Below are 24662 nucleotides of genomic sequence, written 5' to 3' on the forward strand. Positions count from 1 at the left end.
TAAGGATCTAGAAATACCACAAAAGAGAGATCTGAGAGAGTCATACAAGGAATCTCTGAGTTTTATTTGAAAATCTGTAAAAACTCCAGAGCTATAGCTAATCAAGAATAAGAGACATTGCACTTGACTAGACTGTTCTATCTTTTAACTACTCAAGACAGAAGTGACAGTTACAAGTCCCATGGTGAAAGGTAAAGTAAGTAAGTTTTAAGTCTTGACAGTTTACTCTAACTCATAGATAAGACCTTATTTAGAAGCATGTGTACCATCAATTTTTAAAGATATTGCAACAACTTCTAATCCATCGCTGAGATTATCCTTGCTCAGGGACGAGCAAGAGGTAAGCTTGGGGGAGTTTGTTGACGGTCCTTAAGTATCAAATAAACAAAGAAAAGGATCCAAATGAAATCAACCTCTAGACTTAGGGTTTTATCTGACAGAATTCCACGAGTTTTGGTGTTTATCTATTTCTGCAGGCGGTTATCAGGAAATACGAAAGAAAGGCCCACACGTCGGGATTACATAGAGATATCAACGTGCCGCGCAATTATCTTACATCTAGAAGACTCCAGAAGGCACGGGAAGGAAGCGGAGGCCGAACGGGGCCAGGCACTGGGCGCCCGCCCAGTTGACCTGGGCGCCCGCCCCCCTTCTGAGTCCAATCAGGACTCTCTTTCAGGAAAGATCTCCACCGACCTAAAGGATCAAGGATAACCGTTCAATCAATGTCGGTTTGATCCAACGGCCCATATTCACTTAAAGGGACTATAAAACCAGACCCCCTGGCCCCTGGAGGAGAGAGCCTCTCAACCCTAATTCATTATTCTCAAGGGAAAAGAAGCCTCTGATCAAGATTAGAGCCACCACATCAATTAGACATCTAGATTAGCATAGCTACATAGGATTAGAACTAGAAGGAGTCAATCTTCGGTTGGTTTCCGGATCTGTCAAGAGGATTCTTGGTAATTCTCTAATTGTGCTTCTAATTGCTTTCTAATTATCTTTGTTCTTCAATATTATGAATATGACTTTGTTCTACTTCAATATATTGCTTATGACTTTGCTCTACTTGCTTATATTCGCAATTATATTGTTCTTACTTTATCATAGTTATATACTTGACTTAGTTAGATTGGATCTATATACATGCTTAGGATCGTATAGCGTTTATCCATCGGACATTGAGAAAGTGATGGCTTATCTCAAGTCAGAGTTTGAAATGAAAGACTTAGGCCAGACCAAGTTTTGTTTGGGTCTGCAGCTCGAACACCTCCCTGAAGGAGTGTTTGTTCACTAGTCCACCTATACTAAGAGGGTACATGAAAAGTTCAATATGAGCAAGTGCCACCTTTTTAAAATCCCCATGGTGATCTGATCCCTAGAAGCGGATAAGGACCCTTTTAGAAGGGTGATGATGAGAAAGTATTGGGACCCGAAGTTCCATACTTGAGCGTCATTGGAGCACTGATGTACCTTGCGAACTGCATTAGACCTGATATTGCATTTGGAGTGAATTTGTTAGCAAGGTACAATGCTACCCCAACCAGAAGGCATTGGGTTGGCGTTAAGACCATCCTAAGGTACCTACAAGGTACCCAAGACTTTGGTCTACGGTTCCCGAAGAACCAAGCATTAACCATGGTGGGATATGTGGATGCTGGCCACATGTCTAACCCACATAATGCTAGATCACAGACTGGTTTTGTCTTTCTCTGTGATGGTGTAGCCATTTCCTAGCGGTCTGTGAAGCAGACCCTAGTTGCCACATCGACCAAACACTCAGACATAATTGCTCTATACGAGGCTACACGAGAATGTGTTTGGTTGCGATGAATGATTAATCACATCCAGAAGTCATGTGGTTTGAGCATCGCCAATACCTCTACCATTATCTATGAAGATAATGCAGTTTGTGTTGCACAGATGTACATGGGTTATGTCAAGAGCAATCTCACAAAGCATATTCCTCCAAATTTCTTTTATCCCCATGAGCTCTAGAAGAGCGAGGAGATAAACATCTTGCAAGCAAGGCCATGTGAGAATCTCGCAGATCTTTTTACGAAATCTCTACTCACCTCTAGCTTATATACCGTCCATAAAATTAGTATGAGGCGACTTAGAGAGTTGCAGGGTTTAGGGGGAGACCAACCCCGAAGACATAATCCGTGGCCGTGGTCTTGAGATCACGAGTCCACCCTGAAGACCGACCCAAACATCATCTATTATACTCTTTTTCCATTGATAAGTTTTTTTCATTGGGTTTTCTCATGCAAGGTTTTTAACGAGGCAACAGGTGCAACATAAGCGATGCATGTGATGTACTTTTTTTCTTCTACCCTTTTTTCCACTGGATTTTTTGGGGAGTTTTTAATGAGGCATACACATAGTATAAATTTGGTCAAGGGGGAGTGTTGAAAACCAAGTCTTTGCAAGACTAGAAATAGTGTATGAATCAAAGACTTTGAGTATGACCAAATTAAATGAAGAGAGGGAAGAACATCAAAGAGTTCACACACATCCATCCAACCTCCATCCTCTATAAATAGGGAGGTGCTTTCCTCTGATATATGCATGATCAAAAGAAAAGTAAAATAAAGAAACAAGCTCATCATCTCTGTATCTCAAATTCCTGTGTTATGAGTGTAATTGTGAGTAATCCAGTAAACTTGATTTCTAACACTCCTCAACTTTGTGCAGCATCAACAACCAACCATCAACGATCTGTTCCAGGTTTCCTACAGCCTATCAACCCATTCCAAGCATCAAACAGGGTCTTCCATCTGAGCTCCTCCCCTGCACAGCGCCTTGCCTTGGCCTGCGCCTCCGTCTCGGCTTCGCAGTCTGCATACCCACAACAAAGTTCAAACAGATGGAACTTGTCTGTTTCTGAAGCTCATTTGCACGAAACAAGTAAGAGACAGATATTTTGGTTCATTTTACCATTGGGGCTCCTGGAGGATTGGTCCCGTTCCAGCTCCTGCTCCTCCCTTTCTAGTCTCTTGGCGAAGTTCTGGGCTGCTGCAAACACATTCCGGGGCCGTTCCCATCCACCGCCGAATATGCCATGGCCTTCCTTGGGTTGCGGACGGGACAGGAATTCCAGCACAGGCAGCTCATGGCTCTCAACCCAGTGGATGCAGTTCACGGGGCAGGACTCCACAGCCAGCTGCCCTTGCACAACATAATTCAATTAATCAGCAAAGCACTAGGTGATTTCTATGATGTCGTTGTCGGATCAGGAAACAACTAGGCGACCTGAATCTGTTGGTCCAGGTCTCCAAACTGGATCTCCACGTGTGCGCTGCCGAGAACGTCGTCCATGGCGAATGTCCTAGCAGCATGATGCACGCACTCCCGACATCCTTTTGTGATGCGCTACAGTAGTTAGTGTGTATTCGTAGCCGATTCAATTCTACAATAAAAAAAAAGAAGGTTGATTCTGGGTAGGTACCTATGCACTTGTTCTCATCCACAAAGAGAGCTTGACTTCTCACAGGCCCATTCCAAGAACTGTATCCATCCCCAGTGTAACCGACTCCTAACCCCACTCTACTCCTGCCCCTTCCACCAGCATGCATGGAATTATCTCGCATCAAAACCTTGTATGCCTCGTTCAGCAACAGCGTGTAGTCATGACCCTGAGCATTCAAATCCCAAAATCTTCTATTTTAGATTCAGAAGATTAGCACGGAATAGAACAAAATTGAAATTAGAAGCTGTCAAAATAAAACTAGCAGCTGTTATTTCTTGGGCACACCCGAACTATGAATGTAAGAAAAAGGGGTGAACGCAAGAATAGGAGAGCAAATGGTAGGATGAGGAAGAGGGAAACGGATGCACCTTGTAGCCGGCAATGTCTGGATGGTGTTTCTTCTGGAGTTTCCTGTAAGCCTCCTTGATTTCCTGAGGTGTGGAATGAACTGTGATACCGAGCACCTGGTAGTAATAATCCCTGGTCCTTCCCCTTGCTGCGCTGCAGCACCTGATCACACTTCTTGATCTGTTATGGTGTGGTCTTATCAGTTCATGGTGAACTGATCCATTTTTTGGTAGCAAATGACAGTGATCAGATGCAGCAGAGGTGCCAAAGAACCCTACCATTTCTGTATGGACTGTGGTGATTTCCTTCTGTCTTTGGTTTTTCCCAGCTAATGGGGATAGTTCTGTTCAGATATTTTCTGTAGATATTTCCAAATAGCTGTCCTTTTCATAGAGTAGATATTCGCAGGAACTTTCTCAATTTCTGCACTTTTTATCCATTCCATTAAATCTTTCGACACATGTATAGAGCATTAAATACTTTAAATGTGTGCATTTAGTATTTCAAATATGTGCCGGTATATTCGATTAGACACCCAACAGTTTTCTTTTCGCAAAGTAAACAAGGCCACAACCGGGGAAGATGCCCTTGGGCACTGAAGAAATTGTACCAGGATTCGAACAAGGACCGGCAGAACCATTTAAGTGACAACTAAGTTTGGGGTTTTGGTACCGTAGCATTTTCGTTTGTATTTGACAAACATTGTCCAATCATGAACTAACAAAACTCAAAAGATTTATCTCGCGATTTACAGGTAAAATGTGCAATTAGTTTTTTTTCATCTATATTTAGTACTTCATGCATGTGCCGCAGTATTCGATGTGATGGGGAATCTTGAAATTTTTTTGGTTTTTGATGTGAACTAAATAAGGCCTAAATACTCTCACCTCCTCTACGTGCTCGGTTGGCTGCTGCCACCGCCTCGGGCCAGCGACGGCACAGGCGTGGGCGTCTGGCACCCCCTCCGTCTAGGCGTGGACGTCTGCAGTACGCCCCTCCCACCATCGCAAGCGAGTCTGACAGCGGCTCCTTGTGTGGCGGCGACCGACTCCTAGAGGCGGGCGGCACCTCCAGTCCAGACGTAGATAACTGTCGATGCGCACCTCCCATTGACACGGGCAAGTCAGCGAACAGCTCCACGAGGTGTGGAGGCGGCTAGCACCACCTCGTCTAGGCACGGACGACTGCCAGTGCCCGCCTCCTACCATCATGGGCGAGTCCGAGAACGGTTCCACAAGGTGTGGAGGCGGCCAACACCGCCACCCCCGTTCAAACGATTGCCGGTGCACACCTCCCACCGACGCGGGTGAGACCAAGAATGGCTCCGTGAGGTATGGAGGTGGTCGGCACCACCATCGTCCAAGCGCGGATAATTGTGGGTGTGTGCCGCCCACCAACACGGGCAAGTCTGAGAACAACTTCGCGAGGTGTGGAGGTGGCTAGCACCAACACCCTATCCAAGCATGGACAATTGTCGGTGCGCACCTCCCATCATTGCAGGCGAGGGTGAGTCTCACAACGGCTCCACACGGTGGGGTGGTGACCAACACCCCCTCCTCTGTCCATGCGGTGCATGCCTCCCATCATCGTGGGCGAGTCCGGAAACAACTCCACGAGGTGTGGCAAGGTACGGTTGCTCGTCGGTGCGTGCACCTCCATTTGTCACGGATGGGTCAGTAGGAGTACTGATAAAGGTTCTAGGTGAAAGCTCGCCTCAGGTGAGTCGCTAGCGACAATCATCTCCTTCAAGGCATCGCTACAAAATCTCTTGCTACCGTTTCTCTATAGTCGGCCCATTTCAACCCCACTGTTGAAAGCCCTGCCAAGCTCCTATGGCGTCACCTCTTGTTGCTTGGCTGATGATGATTATGTCGCATCATCATCCACCTCCCGTGACTTGGTGTTGTAGTTTTCTTTTTCTCTATTTGTTGTACTGGTGAAACATATGCCACAATCTGGCCCTTATGCTGGGGGTGCTGTTTTGGTTTACATTCTTGTACTTCTAATCAGGGCTTCGATTAGCTCCTAATTTATGCTTTGTATCCTGAACTTTTCTCCCGATTTTAATGAAATCTAGGCGGGGAATCTCTCCCCTCCATACTTCCTTTTCAAAATAAAAAAAAAACACGGACTAGCAAGAGATCCCCGAGCACACTGCTCTAACTGGTATAACTCTGGTATACTCATGAGAAGCTGGTTACACTTTTCAACATCTTTAGAAAATATTTGCACAAGTATGAATGTAAACTTTTTTTTGCCCAATAAGTCGGCATGTTCATTTTCAAAGACTGGTCACAATGAAATTGCAGGACCAATGCTTGTTTCAGCATATATACATATATAAGAGTTTACACGTGTTGTACATCTAGGCATAAACTATACATGCCATAACACCCATATGTCCCAACCATACAAGCGTACAACAGTGCTTATTGAGCTAGCTAATACATACATGCTACATCTGTGGTCTTGTCTGGACTACATAGATTTTTCCATCCTTCACTACACCCTCGACGTCCTGAGGAGAACCATATAGCTCTTCAATGGCATGGCCAGCCCGTGCGATGCTTGAGAGTATTGAATTTCGGAATCCACGATCTACTATAAGAGGGTCAGTTGTGTAATCAAGTACGACTTCATCCTCCTCATCCATCGGTACACTGAAGAAACAGACAATTTATCTGTCATTCCAAACCAATAAGCACCTTAACATACATTCAAGAATGGGATTTCCCTAACCTATCATATAATCCTGCTCCGGCATAACCTTCCAGATCCTCGCCGTTGGAGTCAGAACGAAAGATGATCGATCGCCTTATGAAGAGACCAATTGGCTTGCTCGGGTAACCAAGTAACTACAAATGGGCAACAGATTAGATCTGGCAAACCAGGTAAACCATATCCTTAGTAGCAAATTTGCAATCTGGTTGGGGGACCTACTGACCATGAAAATTTCCCCGATTAATTTACATGTTTTTACCAGTTTACCTATGTATAAAGTATGTTCATATGCAGTCTACTTTATAAGTAAGAAAATTTTTGATAAGTGATAAATTACCCGCAGGCGGGGCAGAGAAAGACCAGCACACAATATAATAAATTCATCAACTTCCCAACTGAAGCGGATTGCATGATATTAGCCTACCATAAGACAATTTCCAAGAACTAACCTTGGGAGAGTCAAGGTCATCTTTTTTGCAAACAAAGCTCATAGCACGACCAGGATAGGCTCCCACGAGAGTCTCTCCGAGCCCTTTCACGACTTCAGCATATATCTCAGAAGAATCTCCAGACGATGGGTTTGTAGTATGAATGACAAAAGCATAATCTGCATTCACAACTTCTTGCACAAGAACAGCCATCGAAAGGTACTCATGATTGAGTTTCACCTTGCGTGTGCTAAAATATGCTCTTTCATTCCATTTTGATGCCCAAACCTAAAAAGGAAATTGAGATATACAATGATCATACTAGGAAAAATATTTTCTTAGATTCAATTTTCCATGCATATTGCTTACTTGTAATCGATCTATCTACAATCTGTGGGATCAAGTGACCCCACGAATAAAGGCAAAGAGGTACAACTTAAAAGTTAAAGCCCCTGGTGTTCCTAAGCTAATGACCTACAAGGATATGCCGAAACTTATGGATCAATTACTAGTATTAATTGTAGATGAGGGTACCTTTTTAATAGCCATCCATGCTTGCTCCCAGCGCCTGTTGCCTTCATCACCAGGCCAGGGCATTCCAGAGCCTAGCATCCTCTCCTTCAGCTCATTAACCTGAGACACAAAATAAGGCATACATGGAATAATAAAAAGATCAATGTCATAATTAAGTCTTAATTGCAACAAATATAAGAATATAGAGATATCTTACCAATTGCATAGGAGCAGTAAGATTAAGAACGGCTTTTCTTATTTCACCTAGAGCACTAAAATCTTCTTGAGCAAGCCTGATCTTAAGCTTCTCTATGGTTTGTGCTACTTCCTGCCATAAAAGAACAATGGAATATAAGGCAGATCGTTTTTGATGAAACAGCAGAGGGTCCCCAACTGATATTTTTTTTATAAGGAAACCGTAGAAAAGAAAAAGAAAGAAACAAAAAAAAAAGACAGAACAAGGGGGTTACAGCATTGGTCAGGTCTCACCTAGAGTGTGTGCTTTTATCGGTTAGAAAAACTATGTTTTAGGACCCTCCTACAGCTCAGCGCAGAGTAGGGAGTACAATTATACAGGACCGTTTTTTCCTCTCTTAATACAATGATACGCAGCTCTCCTGCATATTCGAGGAAAAAGAGGGGGGGGGGGGGGGGGGGAGAACACTAGTTCAAACTGCACAACAAATCCCTAAGAAGAGGCTTCTTGTTATCATTTGCTTTGTTCCTGTCTAAAGACACCTTCCGATGAGCATGGTAGGGTCATTTACCATCAAAGATAATAACATCATAGCTTATTTCAAGCGTATATGTAGTTTAGCTTTAGAAAATTAGAGTTCATGGTAGAATGAGAATATAAAGCTATGAAATACATACTACTGAAGATGCTACTTACAGAGCAGGCTCTGAAAAAATGCATTGGTGTTTTGAATACCAAAATGGCCCCTTAGAAATTGGTGGACATTTAAGTGCACATTGATAGCTTCCCAATAGTGTATTTTAAAGAAACAGACTTCTCCAACAAATATATAGCGCTATTGTTCAAGTATAATGTTAAAAAAGAACCAGAAACTGACCTTATTAAGACCATCTGACAAAACCTTCTCAAAAGTGCCAAATGGTATCGCAACTGACGTTGGAACACCAACCCATGAAGGTACTTTTCCTTTGAGGTATGCTATATTCCGAGACTTGGCCCCAACCTGAAAATAGAAATGTGAGCATAAGCACAAGGCCAAAAGAAAAGAAAACCAGCATACTAACAGCTGGTTTCATCAAAGCTTTTCTTTTCAATGAAAAGAACTCCTTATGCAAAAGTTTATATTATGTACCATTTCCTCGGTGAATTCTTCAGCTGATATTGCATATTTTCCAAGAAATTTCTTCTTGGCCAATGAAATAGATGGTACTGCATGGCCAACTTCTGCATTTGGAGAACTTGATTGCTGAAGCTCACTCTCTGTGATCTCCCTATTGAATGCAAGATATGAGATGTGAGCATGTAACAGATAATACCAGATCAGCTGTGAAATGTTGGTAACATGGGACCACTCAGTCAGATATTGGCCAAAGTTGATGGTGTGCCATCAAGTGTAGCTTGACCATATAAATTGTGTAAAGTATGAAGTTTTTTTTTCTCAAACACGGTGATAATTAGGCAGGTATATAGACACTTGTCGTTTACACAGAAGAAGATTGTGGGTCTGCTTGGTTCCTGGCCATGGGTTGCCATGCCGCAACAACGGCGGCACCGAAGGTTAGGCGCCGAATTTCAGCGCACAGGTGTGGTGTTATTTTGTGCTGGGAGTAGTAGTGGCAGCCACAGTTTTGACAGGAACCAAGCAGCAGCCACAGAACCGCCACCACAGTCTATGGCGTGGCTTACGTCGGCGGAGAACCAAACACCCCTATATTACCCCTATAGACATATCCTGTATGTCATTAATAACAACACAAAAATTACTTTAGTTGCTTTCTTTATTTTTATTCAGTGTTGCACGTTGGAATCCCTGGACCTGGTTAATGTAGGTGTTGCAAGTGTGTTGTTTTCGTGGTAGTGTGTTTGCGTGGTACCTTTTCAATTTCCTTTGTTAATGCAATGATACACTGCATATTTTAGGAAAAACAACCCAAAATTGTCTTTCAAAATATCAATATGTATGGATGTATGGATCTAAGTTACCAAATGAATGAACAAGCTGATGGAAGGAAATATTAAAAAATAATTAGTTATTAGCCTTTATAACCTAGCTTCATTAGACATGAATGAAGTTCAAATAACCTCAAGTACCTATAGGTTATATCTGCAGAAGTAGGCTTGAAGGAAAGCAGTTTCTGATCATATCCTTCAAGTTCAGACAGAGTGGTATGGTCAAAACAGGTTGCAAACAGTACCTTCATCATTAGGAAAAAACTGGTATGTCAACATCGATACAAGAAAAAAAATCTGAGAAAGCTTGCAACATAACTGTGAAAATAAACCTTGCTATTCCTTGCTCGGACTGACACATGGGACAGAACATCTGGCATATCAGGTGTAATTACACCAACTACTCCATCTGGTATTTCTTCCTCTCCCTTGACACTCTTTGCCACAAGGATGGTTGGTTTATCATAAGATTTGTTCTGGACAGCAAGTAACTCATCAACCACAACCACATAACCTGATACTTCAACTGGGCTTATAACCTGCCAACTGTTATCAGGAGCCAGATGTCAGGTGCAGAGTAATAGAATATATTATCATATTTAATTTCTGTGGTTCACATAAAACTGTGGAGAGGTCACTAGTACCACTTTTAGAATTATGTGTTCATTTACCGGGGAGACAATGTAAGAAGTTCAACAGTAGTCATAGATTTTACATTTTTACCTTCCAAGGTTAGCAACGTTCCTTAGAACAGGATCAAATCGGTTCAGAAGAGCGGACAGAGTAGCAGCTGATCCACCGCGTATAATTTCTTCTGTGAAGATATTGACCTGAAAAAAAGTGATATTTATTATTAATTTCTTGATGAACAAATGGAACATTAGATTTGATTTCTATGAAGTACTCACTGCCCATTTGTCTATGCTGAGTAACGAGCCAAGATATTCAGCTGAGGGCTGCATCATATTATGGTACTGTTCTCCCTTGCTCGCAAGGGCAAGTCTGATTCTGTCAAGAAATGCTTTAGCGTAAAGAGCCCATTGGTCGTCTTTTTGCTTAGCCATTTCCAAGGCTTGGTTCCATCCCTTCAGGAAAAAAACATTTAGACAACATCACCATTGTTAAGCATCACAAAATAGAATCACAAATAAGTTCAAACAAACAATTGTTTCTAGATAGCACAAATGCCCTCGTAAAACAAGTGTCACTTCTGTATCCATGTGATTCAAACAGTTGAAACTTTGACCATCCATGTGTTTAATGTGCTGAATAATAACAAAGTGCTAAAGGCACACAAAAAATGAAATGTAAATCCATAATACAACAAAATTAATAGCTGTCACTAAAATGTAGTATCAAAATATATAGGACAGAGTTCATACACTACTTGTTAATGACCATGCTGAGGCAAATAACATTCCCCTCTTACTTGCAGTGATCAAAGTAAGGATTTCAACAGCAGTATGGTATTACTTAATAGTGCTCTATCTGCGTCTTTTCGTTAGCAAATTTTGGCATGGTACTTATTTGAAGTATATCAAAATATGAATAATTTTCTAGAGATTTTGGAGAAAACATTTTTAAGAAAGGCACATGGTCAAGAAACAAGAAATAGAAAACAAGAAAAATGAAATTTGCAGAGTCTATCTAATCTACATAAACAACTAGATTAGGACATGCATATCAATTTGATTATTAATTCACAAAATAATGTAAACTCCACTATAAAAATCTTTGTATTTCTGGATAATAAAGACTCGAAGTGTACCTTTAAGCAATACAGGATGTCTTCATTGTCGTCAATTGAAAACGCAAGATTTTCAAGGACAAGACTGATGAAGTACATTATTTTCTGGATTGAGAAAAAGGGCATCATGAGATAATGCATTTGGAAAAAGCTAAAAGCAACATGCGATACGGGAAAAGGTGCATTTAATAATGTCTTCTATAGCAATACTTCTGGTGACCAACCTCTGGGGCTGCATCATTGAGCTCCTCATATGACCTTTCAATTGCTGTCCTGAAGGTAGAATCAAGAGCAATGTCCAAAAATATAAGATCTTTCATGCGTTCAGGCGAATCAAGAAGCAAAGGGCGCAGATCAACTCGAGCTTCCAATAGCCCCTATAAGTTAACAATTTGTTGTCAATAACTGATCCACAAAGCAAAACCACAAAAATGGATGCACTAAAGAATTCAGTCAGTTATGGAGATCTAGCTGTTTGAATTGAGACAATGAATCCTAGCATCTGCTCTTTGTTTTATTAGAAACCATGAACTTGGATCTATTATCACTGACCTCAAGAAGTGGTTCTGCTGATTTATCCTCAACATGGTCAAGCACAAATTCAAGCAACTCCTGTACCAGGCAGTAAATGTCACAAATGTAAGAAACTATGAAGGTACATGTTTTGCGAAAAGGAGTTGAGAGATTTTTACAGGAAATCCAGATGGCAAACCCTTCACTGGATTGATCTGAACGCCAACCATGAAACCTTCACCCTGTATCCAAAAAGTTAGTTCATTAGAAATGAGCACAGGTATGTAAAGCATTGTAGCAGAACAAACAGGGATGAGGATGATACCTCTGATTTGTATCCCATACAAGTTGCTATAGCAGATTCAAGATCAGCACCAGAATGCACAGCCTAACAGAATGAGAAAAACATAATAGCATTAATCAAACATTATGTCAGGGAAAGAACATTCAATCACAGAAAAGATGAGTAAATGTATATCTTCTTTTTTTGTCACAAAAAAAAGTTACAACGTGACCAGTATTATCTACACAACACACTAGACAAACGACCACTTCACGGCTAGTGATTAATCTTAACTAATCAGAATCTAAGTTCTAATTGCACATCCATACTTCCTAGAAGCCAGACTTGGGTCTCAATTAGGATCTAAGTGTCATATAGACGATCCAGACACTCCACTAGGCAAACAGTGACTTTTCTCGAGTGCACAGGAGAACTGCACATCTTTATATATAGAGAGGAAAAAACTGCCCAACAAAAGAAACACACACCACCCTTAACCCAAAAAGAAGTCAGGGGTATATACCAATCACCCCTTGAACCAACAGGATGTCAAGGGCAGGTTGCAACAAAAGAACGTGAGACAAATCGCCTATTACTAGGGAAGAACGACCAACTCTTGGAGCTTTCATGCTCCAGCCATACTCCACATTCTCATCTCTTCCTAAAAGTATTATTGAGCATCTCTGAGAGGAGAGGCGCCATCAAAGACACATTTGTTACTCTGAATCCAAAGTGTCCAAGCACCCAAAATCACAACACAGTTAAACCCCTTTTTCCTTGTCTTTTCTATCTTCTGACTTGTCTTCCTCCACCAATCTGCAAATCTCAGTTCATTGTATCGGGGTGCAACTCTTTCAAGACCAAGGCGTTCTAACAGTTCAGAACTGTCAAGCAAATACACAAGTGGAGAGGATGTGCTGGACTGATTCTTCATCTTGGTCACACAGCACACACTTGTCCTGGATAAGGGAGGCCTCTTTGTGCTGATCTATCTGCTGTCCAGCATTTATTTCGAATGGCAAGCCATAAGAAAATCATGCACTAGCATAATTGGGACAGCATCATATTTATTCTCACTAGCTTAGCTGTCTTAGAGTGAATTAGAACTTAGGCCATAGGTATGGTCGACCAGAGGATGTGGCCCTAGACCACATCAGCATGGCTGCAACAGCAAGGTAGAAATCGAAGAGGGAGAAGGATTCAATTTAATTCTGCATGCTTTATTCAAGAAAAGCAAATCCCCTTTTATAGAGCAAGGGTAGCACTAACTAATATCCTAATAAACCAACCTGAAACAAACCCATAAGGCCCTAACAATCCTTATTATCTGATCCCTTCACTAACTTAACCATCAAGCAAAATAGCCAGCAGCTAACTGGTTGACCTACTCGGCGTGGCTAGCTGAGGTAGCCTTCTTGTTGTGCTGGCTGTAGAAGAAGGATCACAATGACATAAATGAAATTAATAAATAAACATCACATGTCTATGTTAACTTGGCCAGCTATGCAATCGAATAAGTATGCCTCAGCAAAGAACACAAAAGTTAGCCCCTGGAAATTTCCTTAGATATATATGAGATGGGGTGTTTTTTCCAATAATAGCATCAAGCAGAGAAATCTAAAAATGAGGGAATTATATAGTTTTTTTAAAAAAACGAATAACTGTATTTATCACTTATGTTTGACCAAAAAAAGGTAAAATAATTTGATCTACTGCAACTGGGAGTCGGTGCTAGATTGAACACAATGCGATGATTAGCAACTAACTATATGATTCTAGCACCATACATCAAACTGTTAAATTATTTTGAGGGTTTTTTTTCTCGAAAAACATAGGAGAGCTGCACATCAATAGATTAGAAGTGAAAAATTATTTGGAAGTTCTTACCTGATTTTAGAACTGTGTTTGTTTCACTCTTTTCTCATAAAGAAAATGTATAAAGGCAAAGATATGGATTTTTTTTTTACATTGAAATTGGTTAAAATCAGGAGGTTTCACTGGAGATTCAAGGATAAGCTGTTATATGGATAAGGAAAAAATGAGGAGACTCAAGGACAAGTTCATACAGTAATGGGCATACCAGGGTTTTTGCACATTGTCAAAGCTAGAAATATTACTATTGAAAGCATATACTGGACAGAACAGCATATACCATTAGCAGAAAAAGGTAAACTAGTATACAATTTGTCTGTATATTTTTTTATCCTTTTTTTCTGAATTGATAGCACAATATGTGTTTTCATATGTTGTCTTTGCAAAACTATACTCATTTCAAACATAAGGCACAATTTTCCCCTACCTTTTATTATCCATATTAGCTGTGTCACATACCTTTAGGCTTCTCATGTAATTTCCCAGGTCACGGAGTAAACCCTCCTTCTGTTCACTTCTGAAATTTGGTTCTGAATGAATAGCACGATCATAGCTCAAGAGACGCTCTTTGGTTATGCCATTTTTGTTCAAGGTGTCCCAGTAAACGCTTATATCAAAATCATTTTTTATATAATCAATTAATGCCTGCCCAAGGAGAGATGAAACCGTCAAAACCTCAAAGCCTAAATTTTGCAGTATTAAGAATTCGAAGCATCCAATACCTGGCATATCACTACATCATCTGGGCTTGTATTGTTGTGCAATTTCTGGTGCCATTCTTCCATCATTCCACCTTTGCAGTCATTATTTCTCTGTAACACACCAAACATTTTATTGTTGACAATGTCTACGTTTTGGATGAGCACTACCAACTGCTCAATTCAGCAGAGCAATGAACGAAAATAACTGTATATTCACCAAGGACCATCAGTTTTACCTGTATTACTAATATCTCATCACGAATGCGTTGACCAACGTCACCTTCACCTCCACGACCAACAGCAGCCATTATCATTCTTAGTATCTCTCTGTACTGAGGATAAGTTCTGTACATATTCTCAAGATCATCTGTAAACCTATCTTGTGCTTTGCTTATCTCACTGCATGGTTATTGAACATTATGAGAGTTATGTTTTTGTTTGTATCTATACAATATTCTACAACTATTAATTGTATACTGTTTTGTCATTTATGATGACCAACAGTCAAATTAGGTTCGCATGCCAAAAGAAAAGGACAATTTCTGATTATTTTAAACAGAGAGTAAAAGGTTACTTAAGTAAATAATAAAAACAGGTATATACCGTGGCTTCACATTATAGTTCTTATTCCATGTTAGTTGCCTGGTAGCCATGAACCTAATCCAAACAAAAAGTCCAACAATACCCAACAGTCCAGCATCTCTGGCTTCGTCAGCTAGATCTGCTGCAATATTGAACCTGTTGAAGAAAGAAGTAGTTTAGGAGAACTTTCCATGAAAAAGGCAGTCATATCATTATGGATAATTTAGTGCCTGACCTATGCATAAGAGATCGCTGGGCATCTTCCTCCAGATCTGCTATTCTCTCCAGCAACGCCTTAGCAGTGCCTTTACCAGCATCGCCATTGTCCTTTAACTAAGAACAAATTGGAGAGTTTTACAAGTAAGAGACTGTAAAACAGTCAAAGCAGAAGAAGCAGTATGAAGTTTGCAAGGTAAAGTGGACAGAAGCAATTGCCTTAATATTTCTGGTATCACGGGTGCTGAAATCTAGGAAAAAATCGGAACCATTATTTTTTATCCATGTTTCACCAGACCTAAGAACAAATGGCATTCCTTTGTATCCTCCATCATCAAGCTCTATCTCAACAACCTGGACAATAAGAACCTTGAGATGGCAAGACGGCTAATATAAAGAGGGAATTAAAACAAGTTGACGGTGTTAGTTCCACCTGGTAACACAAACCATCCAATTCAGATCTAGTAAATTCAGTTTCACACGCCATGTCTAGCAATTTGGAACCAGATGGCAATATATTTGAAGGAGGTGCCTGCACAGTTAAATAACACCGCATTGGCACTGATAACAGTGTTTAATACAGCTTCTTGCAGCTTTAAAAAATGGAAAAGATTTTGGGGTTTTACCTTCCATTCTCCAGCCTTTTTTGCCAAAGACCAGTGAAGAATAAGTGGCTCCGTATGGTTTGTTGCCAAGTGAACTTCTGTTTTATTTTGAACCTTGGTGGAAATTGCCTTAAGAAGGGAGAAGCTTAATTAGCCTGGTGGAAGCAAGGGCGGGAAATGCAAAGAATCTGTCAAGGATCCTAACCAGTATCTCTTTATCACCGAACTTGAAGAGCTTTCTGCTTAGAACTTCACAGCCATCCTTCTCATGTAAAGACTTGGTGAAGAGATCAAGAACAGTTGGTTGTTTTGGTGCAACCTCTACTTTCTCTTCCATAACTGTATGCTTATGTTTACTGAGAAGTTGCATGATATCTCTCTTTTTGCGCTGAATCCTTTCTACAGAGAAGTACTTCTTGTTCTTCAGCTGCTTGGAAACTTTACTCTCAATGTTTCCTTTCAAAATTTTCTGCCTCAATTGATCAATAGAGATTCCCTTGTCCACCTCAGCCTGCAGTTCCTTCCTTGCTTCCTCAAGTTCTACCTAGCAAATTATGAAATAAGAACCTCCATGAAGCGTTAAGCCAACAAGCTATTTTACGCTGTTGAATCAATGTATTACCAGTTGCTTCTCAGGAGGATAATTTGGCTTGCCCGCTTTCTCCCACCTTATATAAGCCTGCACCTGTACAAGGTCCTCTGGAAGTTTATCAACGGGCATTCGAGATGCAGGAGATTTACGTTCATCTGACTCAGGTGCTTCAGGTGTTTTTGTCAATTTAGCTCGAAGCTTCTCTAAAGAAACACCTCTATTTAATTCCTCTATTAACTCAGCTCGTGCAGCTTCATACTCCTCCTGGAGAAAAATGCAACAGCTACCTATCTTTAGCTAACTAATAACTTAGTGCATCAAGTTCCTTCCGGATGGACGATGAAAAGTTTAGTACTAAAAGCTTGCCTTTTCTTGCTCTGGTGTGTATGACTGCTTTCCCTTTCTTTCCCACCGAAGGTAAGCTTGGATCTGCACAAGATCCTCTGGCACCAAGGTAGAAGTAGCAGAAGAGGAGGCACCAGATGCACCATTACCCTGATGGCGGCTCGACTGGAGCTGAATCTGAAAATTCTGGCCATTGTTTTTAAACCTGTCCAAAGTAGAGTTCAGATGGTTGATATCTTGTGCATTCAAATAAACAAGCACTCACGCAGTGGTACACAGTAATCCAAACAGCAGCATTACCATTTGTTCTGTGTCTCGCCAAAGATGAGGAACTCAATAGCTTGCACCGCAGGATCATCTATCTCAATTCTAAGAGTAGAGTTATCACCAGACTGCACAGTTATAGACATTAGTAACTACTGTTCCGTGGTAGCACAAAGATCATTGATGCAGGACGACTGACCTTTACAAAAGGCGTCCTAAGAGCCCTGTTCTTGTACACCGTCGTTCCATCAGGTTGTCTGGATGGGAGGATCCAATCTCTGCAGCCAAGGAGCTCAGGTATATCAAATTCAATCTAAAAGAAAGTGCAGCAAATGGCACAAGAGCCTTTGTGTGACTCATATTCTGTTATCAAAAGCGGCAAGAGAAGCTTCGACTGCAGCAAATGGCATAAGAGCATGTTTGACTCATATTTTGCCAAAAAAACGGCAAGAGAAGCAGTGCCTCTCACCTCTTGTCCGGGCGAAGGACTCCCCAATGCAGAATCAGGGAACCGCTTGTGTTGGTCACCTCCAGGCCGATCACCGACACCAAACCCTGCGGCGCTGGGTTCACTGCAACCTGTTCCCACACAATGCACCAATAATGTTACAGAGATAAAATTCGTAACAAATGGTGAATGAACCTGGAATCCCGCGGCCGCACCAGGAGCTCGGAGTTGGAATCCAGCGTGAACTTTCCGACAAGCTGCGATAAGAGCAACGGAAAAAAAAAAGGAAAATCAAGCGGGCAAATTGCCAAACAGTGTGGGAGCGCATTAGCTGATGATGGCCCAACGGCGAAAGATAGAGCAGACAAGAGGTGCTTACGTCGTGGGACGCGCGGTCCGCGGACGTGGCGATGGCGCGGGGCACGACGACTGGGCTGCGGCGGGAGGCAGCGAGCGTGGTGGGGCGGCGCTGGCCCCCGCTGCGTCTGAGGGACGCCGACTGCTGCTGCCGCTTCGCTGGCGAGGAGGCCGCGGGCCGTGCGCGGATCGCGAGCGCGCACCGCTCCGCCGCCGCTGCTGCGGAGGCCGCGGCACTGAATCCGGTCATGGCACGAATCTCAACCGCTCGGGCACTTTTGATATCGACGTTGCAGCGAATCTCAGCCGCTGTTGCTCGGCTTGCTCACTCGCTTCCTACACATACATGCCAGAAGGAACAAAAAAAAAAGACGAAGCAGATATTATCGCGATGAGGAAGCGAACGAGTGGAAATTAATGGAATGCAGCCAAGATCAAGCCAGCGCACGCACGGCCGGAGTATCAAGAAGCCACGAACACAATCAGCAAGATGAAGCCATCGCGCACTCACCGATGCTATATATGTTATATTAGCACTTAGCAGGATGGATGCGTGGCTCCGAGAGAGCGAAGGGAAGAAAAGAAGAGGATTGGGAAGGAGGCGAGAGGCGAAGCGGGGGCTGCGGAGGAGGAAGACGGATGGAGTGGGAGGAGGAATGGGCGCGGGCGAGGCGGGCGTCAGCGCAGCGTCTCGTTGCTCGCTTCTCTCTCCTCTGTCCCGTTCCCGAAGAGTGCGCACAGAGCCAGAGCGGCGTGGGTGGACGCGACGCGACGCGACGTAATTATCTTCTCGCTTCGAGGAAGCAAGAGAGAACCAAATTTAATGCCAATTTCGCATCCTCTCCCTTCCAATTTCTGCCATTTTCAGCGCACTGAAAAAAGTGGCACCATCAACATCTATGGAAAGACCAATCAGATATTTTTCCGAGGCCCCTAATTTTATCTCAGTTTCGGACAAGCATGTGGCAACAAAATCAAACCAATCTTTCAGCATACACACATGCAAATCCATTGGAGAGCTTCTCATATCAATCATCATCAAAAGTCAAAAGTCGCACATTCATCAACAGGCCGAGGCTTTGGCACCTAAGTTTAGCTTCACCACAGTAGAATAAGCCATTGCCGAAAATGGTCAGCCCTTTTTACGGTCCGGGTTAAAGACCGGTTTCTAACATTAACCGGGTCTTGTTTACTTCCCAGAAAATTTTGTAAAATTTTTCACATTTTCCGTCACATCGAATCTTTAGACGCATGCATGGAGTATTAAATATAAACGAAAATAAAAACTAATTGCACAGATTGGTCGAAATTGACGAGACGAATCTTTTGAGTCTTTCATGATTGGACAATATTTGTCAAATACAAACGAAAGTGCTACAGTGTCTATTTTCTAAAATTTTTCGGAACTAAACAAAGCCCCGGTGCTAAAGGGTCCTGCCCAACGGCTACTGACAGGTGCTGTCGGGGCATTACAAACCGGTGCTAAAGGGTCCTCTTTAGCACCGACCAGCGCCACGGGGCCGAGGCAAACCCTTTAGCATCGGTTTTTGCCCTGAACCGGTGCTAATGGTCCGGTTTATATAGGCCGGATCCTCTCTACCCATTTGAAATCGAGAGTACCATTCACCATTGTTGTTTTTGGAGCTTCTTCTTCCTTGTTCTTCATTTGTTTTTCATCTCCGACGTCCAATGTTATCTTAAACGCTAAACGGTAAACAGTCGGTCACCCTTCTTTTAGCGTTTAAACTGTTTAGACGGTGTTTAAACAGATTAAAACGATCTAAACGGTTTTACACAATATTACAAAAATGTGCATATTTTTTAATGTAAAATCAATCATTCTATCATTTATACATATTTATGCAACTAAAAACCATTTATTTTGTTATGTATATGTGTTTATGCATGTTAGAAGAATTAAATATACATATTTATGCATGTAATAAATCAATTTTATATATTTATAAATATAATAAATTTAAGTATACAAATTGTTGATATAAAATTCAACTACATTCACCTGGTGATTGCCTAAACGGCTGTTTAAACAGCCGTTTGGCACGTTTAATACCGTTTACAACCGTTCCGTGTAGGCCGTTTAGACCGTTTTCTCCGTTTTTTGACCATTTAAACGGTCAACCGTTTAATTTCCCGTTTACCCCCTAAACAAAACAGTTTGCCACCGTTTACCGTTTAATGACCGTTTAATCGGCCGTTTAGGCGAACACTGCCGACGCCCATCGTTGATCTTCTTCGACTCCGTCATCGTTTCTTCGTGTTTGGAGGTGACTAACTTTTGTCTTTCTTGTCTTTTTCATGTTGTTTTTGGCTTGTGATGTTCCCATTATTTTTAGCTCAAATCCACTTTGTTATTTTGAATCATTCACATGAATTAGTATCCATATATATATATCATATTTCATGGTTGATCTAGTATTAATGTAGTTTGCAAGAATGAATTATAGTATATTTTTATGATCTTAGAAAGTAGGATAGTTCAAATTAATTGGTTTGTTAAGATCACTTGATTTATTTTTATTACTACATAATGTCCATTGTATCATATATGTTTACTAGTAAATGTGGAATTTATAATTGTTTAAAAAATGAGTATGGATAGTAGATGGCAACCGTGACTGGGTCTTCGGTCTCTCAACGGGTTCAAAAGCGATAGCGGCCGGAACTCCCTCTCATTACTTGTGGCAAGTGTGGGCAGAAGATTGTGATGGAGTACAAAGTGTCGAAAGAGGGAGTAAACAAGGGTCGTATATTCTACAAGTGTCTGAATCGTAATGTGAGTTATTTCCAAACATTTGCTTATATATATGTGCATATTTTTTAAATGATATTAATTAAACTTTTGATTCTCTCTTTTAATTTCAGTGGAACGGTACCGGCGGATGTACAGGTTGGTACTGGGAGGAAGAATATATTGAACACATTAAGAAATCTTTTGCACAGGTGGTTGAGGCTGAAGGTGGTGAGGCAGTGAGCCGACGAAAGGAGTTCAATGATGTTGATCAAGCGAATGATCTATCTATTATAGTTGGGATCGGACGCGAACTAATTATGTTGCTTAAGTGCATTTTAGTTTTGGTTTTTTTAGTGCTAGTTGCGATTGTATTTGTTGTAGCCAAGCTTTCCTGAATTAATCAACTATGTATCTTAGACATGTTGTGCAATAAGATGAGAAACTATATGTGTGCATGGTTTTCATAATATATATGTTATATTTAATGCAGATGGTAACACGTAATTGGATGTATAATGCCGATCGGCGCTCCGAAGAGTTCATTAATAGCGTTCACTATTTCTTAAGTGTGGCCGAGACAAATAAGAGGGACGGTTTCATGTGCTGTCCATGTGCCGTGTGCAAGAATTTGACGGAATATTCTAACTCAAGAACTCTTCATTCGCACTTATTAAAGTCTGGTTTCGTACCAAACTATATTTGTTGGACCAAACATGGAGAAAGCTAGATTATAATGGATGAAGGTGAAAAAGAAGAAGAAAAAGAAGAATTGGACCATGCCAATATTATTGCTCGGTACGGTGGCTTCAATGATGTTGCAATAGGGGGAGATAATGAAGAAGAGGTAGCGGCAGAAGATGATCGGGGTGATGATGCTTTTGGTGATGCCATCCGTGATGCACAAAGAGAATGTGAAAGTGATAAAGAGAAAGCCAAGTTCGAGCGCATGCTAGAGGACCACAGAAAATCGCTATATCCCACCGCTGAAGAGGGGCAAAAAAAGCTGGGTACCACACTGGAATTGCTGCAATGGAAGGCAAAGAATGGTACATCTGACAAGGCATTTGGGTAGTTATTGAAGATCATAAAAAAGATGCTTCCGAAAGGCAACGAATTGCCCACCACTACGTATGAAGCAAAACATGTTGTCTGCCCTTTGGGATTAGAAATCCAGAAGATACACGCATGTCCTAATGACTGCATCCTCTACCGTGGGGAGGAATACGAGAATTTGGATGCACGTCCAGTATGTAAGGCATCATGGTATAAGATTAGACGAGATGATCCTGGCGATGTTGAGGGTGAAGAACATCATAGGAAGAAAATTCCTGCCAAGGTTATGTGGTATGCTCATATAATACCACGATTAAAACGTTTGTTCAGAAATAAGGACAATGCAAAGTTGTTGCGGTGGCATAAAGAAGACCGTAAGATAGACAATATGCTGAGACACCCTGCCGATGGATCCCAGTGGAGAGCGATAGACAGAGAATTCCCAGATTTTGTAGATGATGCTAGAAACTTGCGGTTCGCCTTAAGTACAGATGGTATGAATCTTTTCGGTGAGCAGAGCAGTAGTCACAGCACTTGGCCAGTTACTCTATGTATCTACAACCTTCCTCCATGGCTATGCATGAAGCGGAAGTTTATTATGATGCCGGTGCTTATCCAAGGACCGAAGCAACCTGGCAATGACATAGATGTCTACCTAAGGCCATTAGTTGAGGAACTTCAACTTTTATGGAGCAAACCAGGAGTTCGCGTGTGGGATAAGTACAAACAAGAGCACTTTGACCTGCGAGCATTGCTGTTTGTAACAATCAATGATTGGCCAGCTCTGAGTAATCTTTCAGGCCAGTCAAATAAGGGATATAATGTATGCACACATTGTTATGAAGACCTTGACTGTGTATTTTTAAAAAAATGTCAAAAGGTCGTGTACCTTGGCCACCGTCGGTTTCTTCCTGTGAACCACCCAGTATGAAAGAAAGGCAAGCATTTTAAAGGCAAGGCAGACCATCGGACCAAATCTCTCAATCTAACCGGGGATGATGTACTCAAAATGGTCAAGGATATAAAAGTGGCATTTGGAAAGGGATGAGGCAGCGAACCTATTCCCAAGGATGCTAAGGGACACATACCCATGTGGAAGAAGAAATTCATATTTTGGGAGCTACCTTACTGGAATGTCCTAGAGGTCCGCAACGCGATCGACGTGATGCATCTGACAAAGAATCTTTGTGTGAACTTGCTCGGATTCATGGGTGTCTACGGGAAGTCTAAGGATTCACTTGAAGCACGACAAGACTTGCAGCGCATGAAAGAACGAGACAACCTGCATCCAGAAAAGACAGATGATGGACGTCATTACTTAAGCCCTGCTAGCTACACTCTGAGCAAAGAAGAGAAGGAAAGCATGTTTGAATGTCTTAGCAGCATCAAGGTCCCATCTGGATTCTCCTCCAATATCAAGGGAATAATTAATGTGTCAGAGAAGAAATTCCTGAACTTGAAGTCCCATGACTGTCACGTTCTAATGACGCAATTGCTGCCGGTGGTTTTAAGAGGAATTTTACCTCCACACGTACGTCTAGCCACCGTGAAGCTATGTGCATTCCTCAATGCAATTTCTCAGAAGGCAATCAATCCAGAGCAACTAGCTACTCTGCAGAATGATGTCGTTCAATGTCTCGTCAGCTTTGAGTTGGTGTTCCCTCCATCCTTCTTCGATATCATGACACACCTCCTAGTGCTTAAAAGACTTTTTAGTATATATTATTCTAGTATATATATATTATTCTAGTATTACTTTTTAGTATATTATTCTAGTCTATTACTTGGCTTAATATATTCTAGTAGTGTTTACCCACCAAATTTATTCTAGTAGTGTTTTGTATATATTATTGTTTTGTACTATATTATTCTAGTATTGTTTTTTAGTATATTATTCTAGTGTATTACTTGGCTTAAAAGATTCTAGTATTATTTTTAGAGCACTCCAACACTTTCATTTGTATTAGTACTAGTAGTAGTATATAAGTCTCTAATATATATTCTAGTAGTGTTTACCCACCAAATTTATTATAGTAGGGTTTTGTATATGTTATTGTTTGTACTATATTATTCTAGTATTGTTTCTTAGTATATTATTCTAGTGTATTACTTGGCTTAAAAGATTCTAGTATTATTTTTAGAGCACTCCAACACTTTCATTTGTAGTAGTACTAGTAGTAGTATATAAGTCTCTAATATATATTCTAGTAGTGTTTACCCACCAAATTTATTCTAGTAGGGTTTTGTAGTATATTATTATAGTGTATTTCTTATCTTATATAGAATATATATATGTATGGTTGCAGACATAGAAATGGCTGACCGTACTCATGATGATCCTGATTATATGGAAGATGCCATTCAAAATATGATCGACGACGGTAGTCAGTACTTTATTGATTACCACGAGATCGTGCAAGGCAATCCGACTGAGCAACAAGAGAGCAATGCCCCTGAGCAACAAGAGGGCATAGCACCTGAGCAACAACTTGTCGTGCAACAAGAAGAAAATACTGGCGAGGTATGTAAATGTAAACATATATAATTAATGCATCTCTTACATTAGGTTTTAGACTTACTTGATTATTAATTTAGTATTTTTGTTTCTATATCTACGTGTAGCCTTCTAGATCGACCTCTACGGGAAGAAGCGTACCTCCATGAGGGCCAAAGAAGCCGTTGGAGGGCCGCTATGTAATCTCTG

At 41.3% G+C, this 24662-nt stretch overlaps 2 protein-coding genes across 4 annotated transcripts; both read right to left on the reverse strand.

The window, feature by feature from the left end:
- On the reverse strand, positions 2447-4144 carry LOC8085350. Its single transcript, XM_002438373.2, has 5 exons — positions 3841-4144; positions 3452-3638; positions 3256-3362; positions 2941-3166; positions 2447-2841 (listed from the first exon to the last, which is right to left on the reverse strand). Exons 1-5 carry the CDS (start codon positions 4099-4101, stop codon positions 2714-2716), a joined length of 909 nt encoding a protein of 302 aa, XP_002438418.1. The 5' UTR covers positions 4102-4144; the 3' UTR covers positions 2447-2713.
- On the reverse strand, positions 6056-18925 carry LOC8085351 (alpha-glucan water dikinase, chloroplastic). Of its 3 annotated transcripts, none has more exons than XM_002438374.2 (33): positions 18665-18925; positions 18176-18489; positions 18012-18053; positions 17818-17927; positions 17548-17626; positions 17385-17476; positions 17106-17289; positions 16770-17003; positions 16353-16691; positions 16169-16276; positions 15976-16074; positions 15762-15896; positions 15562-15659; positions 15348-15482; positions 14981-15143; positions 14766-14855; positions 14503-14688; positions 12214-12276; positions 12068-12130; positions 11928-11987; positions 11600-11752; positions 11397-11480; positions 10537-10713; positions 10352-10458; positions 9961-10174; positions 9770-9873; positions 8811-8949; positions 8556-8681; positions 7700-7810; positions 7504-7602; positions 6991-7257; positions 6560-6675; positions 6056-6480 (listed from the first exon to the last, which is right to left on the reverse strand). In XM_002438374.2, exons 2-33 carry the CDS (start codon positions 18401-18403, stop codon positions 6276-6278), a joined length of 4410 nt encoding a protein of 1469 aa, XP_002438419.1. In that variant the 5' UTR covers positions 18404-18489; positions 18665-18925; the 3' UTR covers positions 6056-6275. The 3 variants fall into 3 exon arrangements, with proteins under 3 accessions (XP_002438419.1, XP_021304642.1, XP_021304641.1); XM_021448967.1 differs by having other exon boundaries at positions 6058-6480; positions 15562-15653; XM_021448966.1 differs by having other exon boundaries at positions 6058-6480; positions 18606-18925.

Source organism: Sorghum bicolor, chromosome 10 (assembly GCF_000003195.3).
Source record: "Sorghum bicolor cultivar BTx623 chromosome 10, Sorghum_bicolor_NCBIv3, whole genome shotgun sequence".
Taxonomy (NCBI): domain Eukaryota; kingdom Viridiplantae; phylum Streptophyta; class Magnoliopsida; order Poales; family Poaceae; genus Sorghum; species Sorghum bicolor.